The 16,103-nt window shown below is 29.5% G+C and overlaps 1 protein-coding gene across 1 annotated transcript in view; it reads left to right on the top strand.

Annotated features, from left to right (window-relative positions):
• Window positions 1-6,448: 6,448 nt before the first annotated feature.
• Window positions 6,449-16,103, top strand: part of LOC126734609 (branched-chain-amino-acid aminotransferase, cytosolic) — a 35,910-nt gene continuing 26,255 nt past the window's right edge. Inside the window, exon 1 of the mRNA XM_050438301.1 lies at window positions 6,449-6,769. Within this exon, the coding sequence (XP_050294258.1) occupies window positions 6,749-6,769 (21 nt within the window). The 5' untranslated portion in view covers window positions 6,449-6,748. The remainder of the gene's footprint in view (window positions 6,770-16,103) is intronic.

Here is a 16,103-nt window from a genome sequence, read left to right as displayed (position 1 = left end):
TTTAAGGAACACCCTGTACAAATGGCTTATTTTTGATAGCGTAGAAACCTATATATCGTATAATTTTATGTAGATCTTATTTCATCATGTTAATGATATTAAAAAAAACATTAATTATAACACCATGTCATTAACTTGTCTTTGATTTGTCTAATTAACATATTTTCCAAATTGACTTTATTAATACATATTATTTATTAAAAATTATATATAGTTATGGTATTTCTACTTTATAGGCAGAAAAGATCTTTAGATGCAAATCAAAGACTCAACTGAGAAATTAACGATGATAATCACTACAATAGGCAAGAGTAGTTAAAAATGGATTGTTATAAATGTAAATTATATTAATTACTAATAATGCGAATATAATAATAATTGTAATAGATAATAATAAGTGAGGAAGTGAGAATAGAATTTAACCAGAAAAAAATTTGTAAAAATAAGTCAATGTTCCTCAACGTTTCGAAATCATAATAAAATATGTATTTTGCTGGTTAGTATTCTACGCTTACTTGTAAAATGTTATTGTTTTTAACTAATATGTAAAATTAGGATAGTTTAACAAATCATAAATAAACGCAAAACATAATAAACATTTTTTGGAATATGAAATTGAAGGTGTTTTTTTTTTCATTTTGCTCTCAAAAGCAAATCATCTAATAATTGACGAAAGATTTCTTAAGTTAAAGCAAAACGTTATTTTTCTTTTCTTCAAGTGAACTATAAAATATAAGCGCTTTATGCAAATTTAGACTTAACACTATTTTCGTTTTGTGTATTATAAATATACTCAAAAAATTTAAACTTCTTAACAAAAACGAAATGCTTGAGTTTTAATTTTAAGGTATTTCTAAAATAAAATTAAAGTTTGCATCTAGAAATTAATATTCACTTTTGCATCGTCTTGCTATTGTGCTACCAGGCAACAACTTTACATATTTAAAATCAGATTCTGAATATACTGACTCATAAATACTATTTTGTGGGTCTCTTTCTGAGAGCCCTTTTTATTCCACGTATATTCTATTAAATCAAAATCCGGCGATCTACTTGTATCTTCCAAAAATATTTTATATATTATATTTCCTGATTCGACTAGTTTTTGAATATCCATTCTTTTAAAGAGATATCACACTTTGTGTTGAGTCATCAAAGTTCTCTGCAATACCACTATGGATTTCTTTCAGTCTATAGTTTTTCGATGGCGTGGTGATCCACCAAACAAAGGTTCATCACCAAGTAAGGGTCCATTATTTACAAGCAAAGACTTTCATTATAGCTAGTAAGATTTTAAACTTGAGAGGTATCTCGCTACTTTTCAAGATGGCTTTCCATTTTCCAGAAGAAGTTGAATGGGGTCATTCTTTAGATATCAAACGAGCTTCTCTTTTCGCCATGTAACATTAATCATCATGGTTGTAGATAATCAATATACACTATATATTGAACGTATTTTTTCCTCTACTCAATGGTTGCATTACTACAAACAGTGTCGTCTGGATAAAGCGTCAGCATTTTACTGAATTGCTCTGGCATGATATTTAGTATCCAAGTCAAATCGTTGCAGCCTTCTTTTCCATCGTCAACTCTTTACATCTAATGTATCTTGCTGTTGCGGAATATAACTAATAGCTATCAGCTTTTATATTACTTTCTTGAAAGATATTTTATTGGACGTCAGTACGAAAACCATCAGCTTTATCGTTTTCATAAGTCAGAACCTTCTCCATCAAAACAATAAAATTGACGAATATTACAGATTTAGTAAATACTATTAGGTGTCGATAATTTGGCGAGAAAGTAACTCTTAACTCACGTGAGAAGTGAAACACTTTACAATCAACGGTTCAATGTCTATAAATCTTGCCGGAAATCTTTTTCCGCTCACCTTGGCCTTAAATGATTTTTCTCTAAAATGCTTACTAACCTAATGAGAATTTGTCGGCTGATTTTATATCTATCTAGTTGTAAGATTTCTTAAAGTTTACGTGTACAGGAATTAAAATCGTGATACTCATGTTGCTCAAAAAAAACGGTCTTGACTAGAACCTCTGAAGAATGCTAGTATCCCTATTTATTGATAACTGGGCTATCTGGAATGTTTGATTGTTTCCCGCATTTGTTATAATTATAATTATACTTCGGTTTCCGTATCTTGTAATTTCATATTGCTAATATTCAAAATAGTTTAATAATCTACTGTGTTTGTATGTAATGTTCTATTAAATTTAACTATTGCATATTGCAGTTAAAAAAAACTTATTATAACATCGGTCTTTATAAATTGCTATGACATTTGCAGCTTTCAAACATGATGGAATAGTATCTAGAGTTTAAAAAATATTTAAATTTAATATCACCAAGATCAGCTGATTTTGGATAACATTTAAAGATTTGTATTTTGCAGGTTAATATTCTCCATTCATTTACAACATGTTATTGTTTTTAACTAATACGTTAAATTCCAATCGAATCATAAATAAACGTGACACGTAATAAACCTTTCTTGGAATATGAAATTTTAAGTAGTTTGTATTTTTGTAATTATTTTCTAATAGCAGTTTACTAGATAAAATATTTTCAGATATTAATATTTACATGGGCATTTATCTAATATTTTTAAAGAAAAATCGTTAAACAATGCGTAAGATTTGTTTTCATTATTTTAGGTTAATACAACTATAAAAGTGGGAAGTAAACGTCATATGTAAAATTAATTGATTTGTTAATGCTTTTACGTTTTTTTCTTGCAAAGGACTACCAGGTCATCAGCGTAGGCTCGCCCTGTTTAGGTCATTGATTAGGCCATCGACTACTCGATACTGTGGACAACTACTAGCCTCTATCTTTTTAATAAGGGTATCCAGATTCTATTTCGATATCCAGAAATGCACCAAGATAAGCCTTTTTATATCCCAGAGCGCATTCCACCAACTCTACGAGGTGGTCTAGGGCTTGTCAAAAGAATAAAAGAGCAAAATAGGAGGCTGTAACATTGGTTCACTTCTAGTATTAATTAGAACTAGATATCGATTGAAAAAAGGAGGTGCATGCAACCAAAACAGTATTATACATGTAAACAAATACAAAAACTATATAAATGTTTTAAGTAAATTAATAAAAAATGCAAAATATTTGTATTATAAAACATTAGCAAGACAAAACGAAAATGATGTGAAACAGACTTGCAAAATTATTAGAGAGACACTACAAATGATATCGGACAGCACTCAGAAATTAATAGTTAAGAAAATATAGAGTTATCAGGCAAAAAGGAAATGTATTTTGTAATTTGTGAAATAGAAAAAATACTAGCTAAGGAAATAATTCTAAATGGTCAGGGTGAGGGTACCATAAAGAAGAGGAAAAATTCAAAATGTTCATTTTTCTTGACTCCAGTTTCAAACAAAGACATAGTAAACATACATACAATAAATCATATATTTAGTTCTGGAATCTTTCCTGATATTTTAAAGACTACTAAGATAAGACCACTAAATAAACAGGGAGACAAATAAATAATTTCTAATTACCGATAAATAGCTCTTACAAGTTCTTTGAGTAAAATTATTGAAGAGTGTCGTGAAAATAATAAACAATTTTTTTTTTTAGAAAAGAATAATTTACTTCACGTACGTATCAACCAATTTGCTTTTAGAGAAAACCTTGTTACTGAAAATTCATTTGTGAAGATCTTCGAAAGAATTTAAAAATACTTAGATCTACGAAGGGCCTTCGATACTACTGCACATGAAATTCTTTTAAATCTTCTAGACTGTATTGGAGTTCAAGGTATTAACTACTAATGAATTAATTAAGTCTTACCTAAGTAACAGGAAACAAATTACAAATTTTTAAGAGCAAAAAAGCGATAAGCTGGTGGTAGATTTTGGAATGGCCACAGGGGATAGTCCTTTCTCCTCTTATGTTTAATGTTGTTATAAATAGCATTATGAAGCTTCTAGGAGAGAATGATATAGGTAATTTGCTTTGCTGATGATACCACTATTATTATAAATGGGGACAAATGGAATAGTGTAAAAACAGGCAAAGAACGCAATTCAAAAATGTAATAATGATCGTAGTCTTCTTTTTTTAAACATCAATAAAACAAAATTTATGGTGACTTTTTCCCTTTCCTTTCGCGCTCTACCTGATTTCCAGGAACTTAAAATGCATGAAACCCAATAAAACTGTGACATTACTTGTCACTGCTCCAAGCTCGTTGCCAGAGCATTATCACTAAAATAGTTTCCTAATTGATCAAAATTTGATTAATTATTGAATTGATTGAATAATTTGATCAAAATTTAAATTGGAGGATTTGATTTTGATCAACTATGTTACGAAAAATATTAAAAAACTAATTTATACATTTTATGAACTAAGGAATATCTTAGCCTTTAAGACACTAAAAATGATGATTATTCTCTTGTCAAATCAATTTTAAATTATGGTATTGTGGTTTGGAATAATACTTGTTCATCTATACTTTTAAAGTTGCATGTAGCACAGAAATGAGTTTTAAAAATTATCCTTTTTAGAGACATCCCACAGACTTTCGAGTAAAGTAATGTTTGTGTGTCAAGTATTACAACCTCTTATTGTAAATTTTTAATCTTGAGATAGGTGCACACAATATTTTAAATATAATTGTGCACCAAATAGTTAGCAGATTGGAAAATTATATTGGTTGTGGACCTAATTCAATGTATACCTGGGTGAATTTTGATTTTGTTACTAGGTGTATCAAACTCATATAGCAGGAAGCACGGATATATCCTCTCATTCCCTGGAAATCAAAAATGACTTAATTCCCAATTCCACCTTCTTGTAGGTGATTATCCTCCAATCTCATGTTAAGTGAAAATGAGAGCTCGAGAGCTCAAAGCGATATCGAAGGACAAGCCTTGTCTGGAAAGTAAGAGCGAAGCTTCAAGGAATCCCGCTCATTTGCTGTAAATCTGCCATCTGGATAGTGACCCTATTTAAGCATCAGAGTTCTTGGACAATTCTTTGCAGAGGGTGTATTCTCAACCTCATCACAGAACCACTTCTAACGCTGTCTTTTAGAATCTAGAGGACATTATTTGTTGAGATGGGTGAAAAGGCAATACAAAAAGGTACAAACATGAGTTGTTTTATTAATCCCAATTCCTCACGAAAGAGGTCCCAATCTGTGTTCCTCAGATTCCTGTAAAAGTGGGTTATCAACCTGAGTATAATATTAATAATATGATTTAATATTAATACTGAGTATAATATAAAAATAATTTCTCCCTGCGGAATGAAAAATTGTCCAATGTCATTGCCACAAAAAGGGGCTACTTAAGCTTGATAATATAGAAAGTCTCACAATGATATGAATAAATCTACATTATTGGATAAAGCCAGATCCAGTTAGGAAAATTATCAAACTTTATAAATAGTAAACTTTAAAACATAAACAGTCAGTCCTAGGGATTCAGTTTGCAGTCGTCATTTAATAATAGAATATGATCTGAATGATTAATAAGGGAATTATTTGGAATAGAGCAAACACAATTGGAGAAGTGCCAGACCCGATATTAAGAATATTCTTTTTAAAATTTTCTTGTTGCTTTTGGTTTTATCCTGTTATTTACTTTTTTTTAATAAAATATTAAAGATACGAGTATGATGTATTAAATTAAAACAAACATTTAATTTTTTCGCATTAATAGTGAAACTATGTTTAAAAAATTATGCGACGCTTTTGCTTTAAAACCAACATATATTTAAAATAAATTAAAATGCGTCCTTTTTAAGAATTAAAAATGGTTACCCAAAGGGCGATATTACTTTAGCTAAAATTTTAGTTTTAAGCCACTTTCTTTCATAAGCTTGTAAAGTACATAAGGAATTACAATTTTTTTTTATTATTGTTTAGCTCAAAGATCTAAAAACAGACCAAGGTGTTGGTTGACCAATAAATACGCCTCTTGGGATTTAATATGTTAATGTAATATAAATTATATATTAATTAGTAAATCTAATTAATATCTTACTTCTTGCAAGAATAATGTTACTGACTATGAATAAGCATATATTTATGCCCGTATTAACCAAAAACAATACTTATTACTGATTATGTTACTATAGTACGTAAATTAACTTAGTATTGACTAAATATTTCATAACAATTGTTTAAAATTTCAAAACAAGTTTCAGTTTCATGCCAGAAATGTATTTTCATTTTTCATACTCACCTCGAATAATAAATGAAATATTATTTTCCGGGAAAACGTAATTTATTTACTTAACGAACATACCCTCTTTCTAAAAAAAATTATAATAAAACAGTACTAACGCAATCTTATCTCTGTAAACGATTCTGTTTTTCTTTTTTGTAAGCTGTCTTGCGTCATTTTATCTCCGGTCATGTTGTTGTTTTCATCAAATAATACGTCCAAAGATAAGAAGCAGATCATTCTTTTTCGAAACTACGATTTATAAATTATTTGTGGATACAGGCCTCATTACTAGTCGAAAATTACCATTCAATAGCAAATGATATATTAACTGACAACCGAACAATTTAATTTTTCACCCGAATTCGTACTAACATTGACGGTTATTTGTTGACCTGTTTACATGCCCGATTTAGTTCATTGTGCCCTTTGCAAGAGTGCGGTCCTATAGTGCTTCTCTTCGTATTTTTATTGCTTTTTCTTCGAATTTTGTTTCGGGACTTTAAACGTGAAATATTGTGTTTAAGATTTTTAAGATGTTCAGCACAACCAAGCAGGTACGTCCAAATAAAGTATACCTGGTATAATTTATTTATATATAGCCTATTTTAAAAAATTATACGTTTATTTTATATATGTAATACTAACTCTTAAGCAGTTTAAAAATATTAAGAAAACGTATTTGTTGAAATCTTTATTTAAAATTTACTAGCCACATTATTTATAAAAAGTAAACAGATTTATAAAAATAGTCAAAGTACGCCAGAGTAAGAGAATTTTTCCCTTCAATACTTTAGCTATAGGGACTGACCACAAAATTCTTAAATGAGGTGGCAATCCTACTGAAAAATATTATTCATAGTATAAAAAAAGACAAAAAAGTTTCTTAAGGAAGCCTTCATAAATTCCCACTAAACTACAACTTTTTAACGTTTTAGGACAGTCTAATAATTAATTGGCTTTATAGTCGTTGATCTAATTTCAGGTATTATTACAGATCATTTTATATACGAGAAAATATAAATTATATAAATTCTCTTCCCCTGCTTTTTACCTATCTCTTGTGATTGTGGTACAATAAAAAAGCAAGACAAAAATCCTTGCCTAAGCATTAAGTTTTGTAGGTGCTATTATTTCCAAGTCTGAAAACTCAAAGATTTTTATCAGTTCAGTAATTATAATTGTTAATGTAAATGAAACATGTGAATATATGATTGAGTTTATTGCTTTCTTTTGACGATATGGTTAAATTTAGCCGCTTTATCTAGATTGGAACAAAATTATCAAAAGCCTTTCTCATGACTGTTATACACCCAAGCAACTCAACAATTTTACTGTTAGCTCCGACAGTAAGAAATATTATTTTGCAACTATTCTCAACTAAATAAAGTTGCAACAAAAGGGATATCAGTTTATTGGCATAATATAAATAACCCCAATTTATATTTATGGGATTCATTCACGGGATTTATACACTATCTATTTATTCTTTTTCTCAGAGTACGATCTTCATTGATGATAAAGGTTGGCAACAATCTCGACGAAGATCCGATGGTCCTGGGCACTCTAAAACATAGAGTGAACATTCATACGTGTCCAGTCTCGAATGTTTCTCAACCAGTAATGTAAACTTCTTTCCACCCATGGGCCTCTTGCCCTCAATCATTTCTTCCATTAGTAATTTTAAGGGCTCATATTTACTTCTACCCATGACATGACCCAGGCAGGCTATTTTTCATTTTGTAACTGCGTCTATAAATTTTCTATCGCGCTGCTCTCGTTCCAGCACCTCCTCCTTTGTGATATTCACCGTCCAAGGTGTCTTGGGAAGTTTACGAAGTAAATATATCTAAACGCCTTTTATTCTGTTAATGGCGTCAACCTTCAAGATCCACGTCTCACAGCCATATAAAAAAACTGACTGTACATAACATTTCACAAAACGATATCTAAGACTTCAACTTAGGGCTTGATTATACACAGTAGTGACCACATACGGTCAAACATAGTTCTTGCTTGCTCGATCCTGGATTTAATTTCTACTTCTGGGTCTAGGTTGTTGTTAATCCAGGTCCCTAAGTATTTGAGTTTCTTCACGACCTCTATTTGTTTTCCATAAATACTAATATCCACTAATTATTCTGGAGTTTTTGATATAATAAGGATACTAGCTACAATGAATCTTTTTAATTGAAATTACGATTTTGATTAAGCCTGTGATTTCTTATTTTTACTTTTAGGATTTCTTTCTTTAGTGTAAATACTGACGGTTGTCTATGATTTGAGTAATTAAACCCTTATCTGGACAGCACTTATGATCTACAAAAAATTCAGATCTTTGAACACCCAATGCCATTACGTTTTTAAATAAACTGTATTGCTTGTAAAAAAACGCCCTCCCTTAGCAGTTTTGTGATAATTCAAAATTTTATCATCAAAATTTTTTTTGCCTTTAACTAAAATATTTGTTTAAGGCTTTCATAGAATAAATGTAATAAGTGCCAAAATTATTTGATTCAAATTCAGGTATTGGTTGCAGAGCACTTCCTCTATATAATATTAGCAACTTTTTTTCCTATCCATCTGTGCGGAAATGCCAGAACAGGTCAATAAGTCATTAGGAAAAGATACAAAAATAATAGTCAATTTATTATACAATTTTATTAACAAACATTTTTATACCCTTTTCAATCCATCGAAAAAGTAGGATTGGATTTAAGAAATTCCTGAAAATAAGCATTTGTGTAAGTGATGACCTCCAAATTTGACGTAAACCGTTGCTCGCTGAATTATTCTTTTGAAAATATAGAAGTAAAAAGATATTAGATACTATTTTGACTCTTCTTTCCTCTCGGCAGTGTAGTCATGTATCCATGTTTTACCCACACTTGCTAATCTGTAGAGTAACTCAGATTGCTAATGATGCAATACGCTCCATAAGAGCTTACGCGCAAAGCTTCTACGCTTATTCTCAACTTAAAACAAACACAGCACCCAAATTGCAGATATTTTTTTCCGTTTATTATACAAAATTGATTTTTTCGATGACCTAATATTATATCATGGATTGTACGGATTTTTGCACATCTACTTGCAAGTCCTGAATAATATTCGTCTGATGTTAATATACAGTAAAAATTATTTTTTTAAATTATTTATCCAATTTAAAACTGTTGCAAATACAGCGGTGCTTGCAGCCATAAACTGCGTCTAACTCGAGAGCTTTTATTTGTTTTCTTATTAAGCTTTCTTAATAGAAATCACCGTTCTAAATAAATTGAACAAAAGTTATTACTTCAGCTAACAAATATAATAAAAATCTCAATCTCTTAGATTTTCTAAGAAAGTTCTTGCCTTCGAATTTTAAGTCAATCCCGGACTTCTTCTTCTTCTTCTTGATCTGCAACCCATACATGGATCTTAACGATCACATTATCCATTGCCACTCTGTATCAATGTCTGGATGTTATGCTGAATATATATAAACCTGTCTATTGCCTTATATTTCGGGGCTCTGACATCTTCTTTCACTCAATTCCTCTTAGATCTTTCCTTACGTAATTAACTGTAGGAAATTTAATTTTTGATTGCATAATGCGATCGAAGTAAGCTTTTCCTTTAATAATGTCAAAGAGTCTCCGGTCTTTGGTTATTCTTCTTAAAACTTTGTCGTTTCTCACTTTGGCCATGGGATTCATTCAGGGGATATTGAGAATTCTGAGTTACACCCACTTTTCCAATCAAATTTTTTAATCATATTGAGAGTCCAACCCTCAGTTCCATACAGAATAGCTGGCCAGATGAAGCAATCTACAAATACAAATACAAATACAATACAAAAAGATTTGATTTGTCAGTTTTACAATCAAGTTACATTTTTGTGTTCACTTATTTTATTATGACAAATAGGAGTGTCTCTCGATTAAAACAACCATTTGCGTGCACCATCAGTAAATTGTAGTACAAGTGAGATAACCCTTTTAAAGACCTTAAACCACTATTTACATTCCAGTTGCAGTACATTTAAAATATTTATGAGACAAAATTAAAAGAACCTATATTTGAATAGGAATGTAAAAACATAAAAAAAAATCAAGAAAAACCACTAAGAAAAATATTAATAAAAAAAGACATGCACACTCATGAAGTGATATACCCTTAATGGGGAATGGGGATACCTGCTTAGATAGGGAGGCAAAAGTATTTTTAAATTGCCTTGTTTAAATAAGCTTTGGAGAGGTAATTCCTTTAGTTCTTGAGAGAGACTGTTCCATATCTGAACAGCACAGCAACAAATTTAAAAGAACGCCTAAAAGCTGCTGATCTGTGAATAGGTACAATAAAATCGCTATTTCGAGTTGCCGGTTGTCCTCTTTTTATGACTCTGTATACAAACATATGCATGTGCAGTAGTCTTCTATTATTCATATTAAGAATTTGATTAGCGTTAAGATACGGTGTTATGTGATGTCTATATGGAGTGTTATATGCCAATCTTATGCCGGAATTTTGAACTCTTTGAATATCTTTTTTGGTGATTACAGATAAGGAATATCGAAGGCTTTACTGAAGTCCGGTAATGCCATACAAGTAGGACGATTTTGTTCCTCGTTAATTCTTATGTCGTTTAATATGTCTATGTACTGAAATGTAATGTACTAAAGCCGTCGAAGTGCTTAAATTTTTCCTAGATCCAGATTGGCAAACCGGAATTATATTAAAAGATTCGGCGAAACTAAATATATAATTATAAATATGTTTCTCAATGACCTTAGATATAGCTGGCAGTATACTTATTGGTCTTAAATCTGAAATTTCCTTTGGCTCTACTATCTTAGCTATAGGCTTTATGATTGCCTTTTTCCATATTGATGGATATTTTTGTTGTAAAATGCATTCGTTAATAATATCTACGAATCTCTACATAAGCTCCAGATCGACATTTCATCTCCTTGTCTGATGTCTAACTTTTAAAAAGCCATGTTTCAAGATTCTAAAATATTTTACCCGCTCAGCCCAGATTTAGTAAAAGCGTTTTCATCCCTTGTTACTATCATGAACTTAGTTTTCTTGGTACTCATATTTTTTATTTATTTTATTTATTAAATTATTGTCTAAATATTAATTTTGGTACTGCATATTATCCAGTCTTAAAATATGAAGATGCTCTCAGTTCTGTTTATTAACTTTTTAAAAATAAAGTAAAATATCAAATACATTTATCCGTAATACAGATATTTTGAGGTTAATACGAAGGCTCAATTTAGTGTTGTATTGATGATATGTGTTATTTATACCGCCTCGTCTAGACTGGACGCAGTATTTTTTTACCTCCCTGTGAATAAAAAAGTTTTGCCGCCGCCAGAGGCGTACCATTTCCGAGATTAAATTTAATATAAGATAATTTTAATTTTAAAATAAACTTTATTATCTTGTGAATAAAAAGATAAGATTTTTTGCATTATTGTGAAAAAATAATGCAAAAAATCTTAAAATTTTGCTGCCATCAGAGGTCTATCGCTTTCCTAAATTTAAAATATTGAGTAAAAAAGTTGTTATATACATAAACTAAAGGTAAGTTTTTGCTATGGTAGCAAAAAAATTATTAACCGCAAATAAAAACACTATTAAAATAGGGGAAAGCAAAAGTACTTCTTTGAAATTACTTTTTAGTGCTTAAATACCAGTTTTTTTTTAATATCTGTATTTATTGGTTAAAAAGTTAAAACTTACCGACTTTAAGTAGTTTTTAGAAGAATTCTTTTTAGGCAGGTGCTTTTCAGATTAAAAAAATTAAAATGACAGTTTAAGGTAAAGTAAAAATTCAGAAAAAATAGACTAAAAATGTACAAAAACATAGGTAAATGAGGCGATGAAGGATTATTAATTTTAAGAACTGTTAAAGGCTAAATTTCTTAATAGAGTACTAATTACATATACACTTAGAGGGTATTTTACCATATTTTATCAACAAGCCGTAAGTAATTAAGAGACAACAGATAACATAGTAGCCAAATAATATTATCATGAAAATTATCATTTAACGGGTTGTCTCTCACATCATTTGTATTAAGAGCATGATAAACAGAGTATTCCTAGTATAAGTAGCACAAATGATCTATCGGTTTCTTAATTATTAAATGACTTAAATATTTAAAATATTATGTAAATATATTACGATGAAAAAAATTTCATCTTTCTACTATCTCTAAATAATTTCCCTTTTAGAGAGGCAAAATAATTTAGTAAATTGAATATGTGATTTAACATTACGTAATCGGATATTAACCTGTAATAAAAATTTATATTTAATTTGGAAGTATGTAATTAAGTTATAACTGATATTACAGTAGTTAATTGATATTGTAATAAACTTTATTATTTAATTGTTTGTCTTTCTCTATGTTATTTATATTAGGACCAACACCATAAGCAGAGTATTCTTAGTGATTAGTGCAAACTATATCTCTCTTTTTTGTAATTATATCAGCCAAATATTTAAAATGTTGTATATGTGTTATGTTAAAAAAAATTAAATTTTTCTATTACCTCCATACAATTTCTTTGTATCTTGAAAATGAACAAAACATTTAATTAAATTTCTAAATAAAGAATTGCAATTAAATAAATATAAATTATAGCAAAAGACATATTTTATAAATAACTCATAATTGATTAAGATACAACCGATAAAGGAGGAATTCATTACTGCAATCACATATTTTATTTATTTATGGCTTGTCACGTAGTAACTTATTTCCACTAAAACTAACATAACAATCAAAGTACATCTAGTGTTAATTATTTTATTAAAAAAACATTTTCATTATGGTTGAAAGTATCATACTTCATTTTTAAATCAACTGGATATTAACACCTACAGAAACTACAAATACCTATATACAACAGGAGCAAAGTGTAATTGTTTCCTTAGATGATTATTGGTCTTTACTTGTCCTGGATCAAAAATGTATTCAGAAAAAGCCAATGACTTAAAATTCTTAAATTTTTTTTTAAATTATTTTCTTGTAGTGTGTATCATAGTATCAAATGTGTCATTTTTATAAATAAATTAAAAAGGTGGAGTGTAAATTCTTGTTAAAATTCTATATAAAAGCTATTGTAAAGCTTGATAGAAAGTAAAACACTAACCTAGCTGCTTATTATGGCATCATTTACAAAAAAAATATTATCCATTTTTCACAAAGAGACCAATAAACAAAATTGACAAAAATAAAGAAAATAGACTATGTGCACGTTAAATGGCTTTTAAAGGCCTGATAAAGCTTTACCCAAAACCAATCCTGTGTAGGCATGTATTATATGTTGTAAAACCATAAGTGTGTGTTTTCTTTGTTTTTGTTAATATTATCATTATTGTGGTTTTAGATTATCACAATGTTCTTTAAAAATCTGATATATGATCTCTACCACTTCCACACCTTAGATTCAGAATACAGTTTTTAACCTCAATACAAATTTTAAGGGAACTGGAGAGTGAAGAGTAGTGAAAGCTATCTATGAGTTTATAGTAGTAAAAGCTAACTGTGTATATGAGTCTTATAGGAAAAGAAGGTGGATGTATACACAGAAAAATAATAAAAAATATACATTCATACTTGTCACACCTTATCAAGTAGTTTTTTAATTAGAGTCAGTTGAAATTTGTTTTTTTCAACTTTAAGTGGCTACAGAGCCATAACTACTTGTCATAGGATAAAATGTATTTAATAAAAGAAAAAAATGCTACTGTCACAAAAAAAAATTAAAAATTTAAACATAAAAAGATAGGGATGTGAAAATCATTTTATTTTATATTAAATAGTTATGGATCTATATATAGTCTCTTCAAGTTGGGAAAAGTCGATTTTCAACTGCGCCTAATTCAAAAACTACGCGATTAAACTATAACTTGTAATACATCAATTAGCCACTAAAAGGACACGCTGTATATATAAAAATATTTATTAATTTCCTGTTTACGCCACTTTTAGATTACCATTTACACTTTTTGATGAGTTTTTGAATTATTGACCCGTACTTAACTAAGATTATCAACACAAGCTGAAAATAGTTTTGGCAAACTTATCTTTTTAAATTTACTTCTTATCTCTTTAGCACAGTTAATCTCGGATCAGATATTTATTTAGTATCGGAATATTAATTTAGTACCGGATTCTATTAGTTGATCAAAAAAAGTTTAAACATAAAGTCGTTAATACGCGTACCTCCAAAGAGATATATTTAAGCACATGTAAAATTATTATTACAATCTTTAAATTACTGGTAACTTAAAATAAAAATTAAACATTTTATGCGCAAATAAAATAAAAATGCTTATCCGAAGTCAGTTTTAAATACTACTTTAACTATAAAAAAATTTGGACAGAAGTATGAAAACTGCATATTATTAAAAATCCAACAAAAATTACCCCATTTTTGATGGCTAGGTATGCTAATCCACATCCAAACTGGAAGGTATGTACTTGCTTATGTGATCATGTAGCAGGAATAGCTAAAGAAGCTTTTCAAAAACTTAGGACTTAAAAACGAAGCTCTTTAAAATGAAAAGGCTGTATACACCGCAACAGCTTTTACCGCTTTGCCAGAATCAGATATGTTATCTCTAGAGCATTACTCTCATATATAGAGCTCTATACCCAAACACACTTTGAAGGTACATGATTCCATATAGAAGAGGGCTATACGTCTTATAAGAGATCCAGAGATAACTAGAACCTTGGACAATTTGACGCATTGAAGAAAGACGACGGACCTGACTCTGTTCAATACCAACACGGGAAATACTCTTCCGAACTGACCCATATCATTCCACCTAGAGCAATACACGCAAGATCTACTCGGCAGGCAGATTTGACTTATAAATGTCGAGTGTATCTGTCGCATAGAACATCGTTATATCGGGACTCTTTTTTATAAAAAAATACAAGTCTGTAGAATCAACTCCCAAAGAAACAACTCTCTTTTTCGAACATTATATCTTGCAGAATTTCACAAGAAATATCACAGTCAATTTCATAGTACTGGCGCTACTCGTGTTACTCTATATTTTGTCTATAAATGAAAATGATTTAATGCTAATAAAAAATATTTCTATAAAATGCTAAACATATGACGGACTCTAAATAATTAAATAATTAAATTTAGTTAATAATAAAAAAAAATAATTAAATTTTGTTGCTCATTATAACGTTTTTGCTTCATGCTTAGCCCACTTTTACAACACTTAATCTAAAATATCTGAACCTGAACAATTTAAAGACACTTAAAAGTATACTTACATTTAGCTTTTTCTAAGATTTTTGGAAAAATTGTAGATAAGCAAACTTACGACTCTCCTAAATAAAAATAAAATTCTGCTCGAAAAAAGCTGGGCTTTCGTAAAGTCTACAATTGCGCCACACAAACGTCACAGACAATGTTTTTTAAACATGTGATGCGGGTATTTGATTATTCTAACGCTTTTGACCTAATAAATCATAATATCATTCTTTTATCAATTTTGGATTACATATACTTTTAAAATAATGCAATATTTTTTTATTTGGTGTTGGCAACATATTCTCTCACATGTCACAAAATTTAGTATTGCGCCTCTATCTACAGGTGCCGATTAAGAAAGTATACTGTTTACAATCGATATGTCGACAAAACTAACAATAATATACAATTTGTCCATTTAAATACTTCCAAAATATAATTTTTAATCATTTGTATGCAGATCACAGGTTTTTCATTATTTTCTTAAAAAGTGCAGAAACTGCTGATAAGAACATAATATACAAAACAACAGACCGAAAATGTGTAAAAACCTTAATAAAGTTATAATATAACCGTTCTCAATACTAATACATCGAGACCAAAAAAAGC

Source organism: Anthonomus grandis, chromosome 3 (assembly GCF_022605725.1).
Source record: "Anthonomus grandis grandis chromosome 3, icAntGran1.3, whole genome shotgun sequence".
Lineage (NCBI taxonomy): Eukaryota > Metazoa > Arthropoda > Insecta > Coleoptera > Curculionidae > Anthonomus > Anthonomus grandis.
Note: the sequence above shows the minus strand (reverse complement) of the source record. Positions and strands in the feature narration are given on the sequence as shown.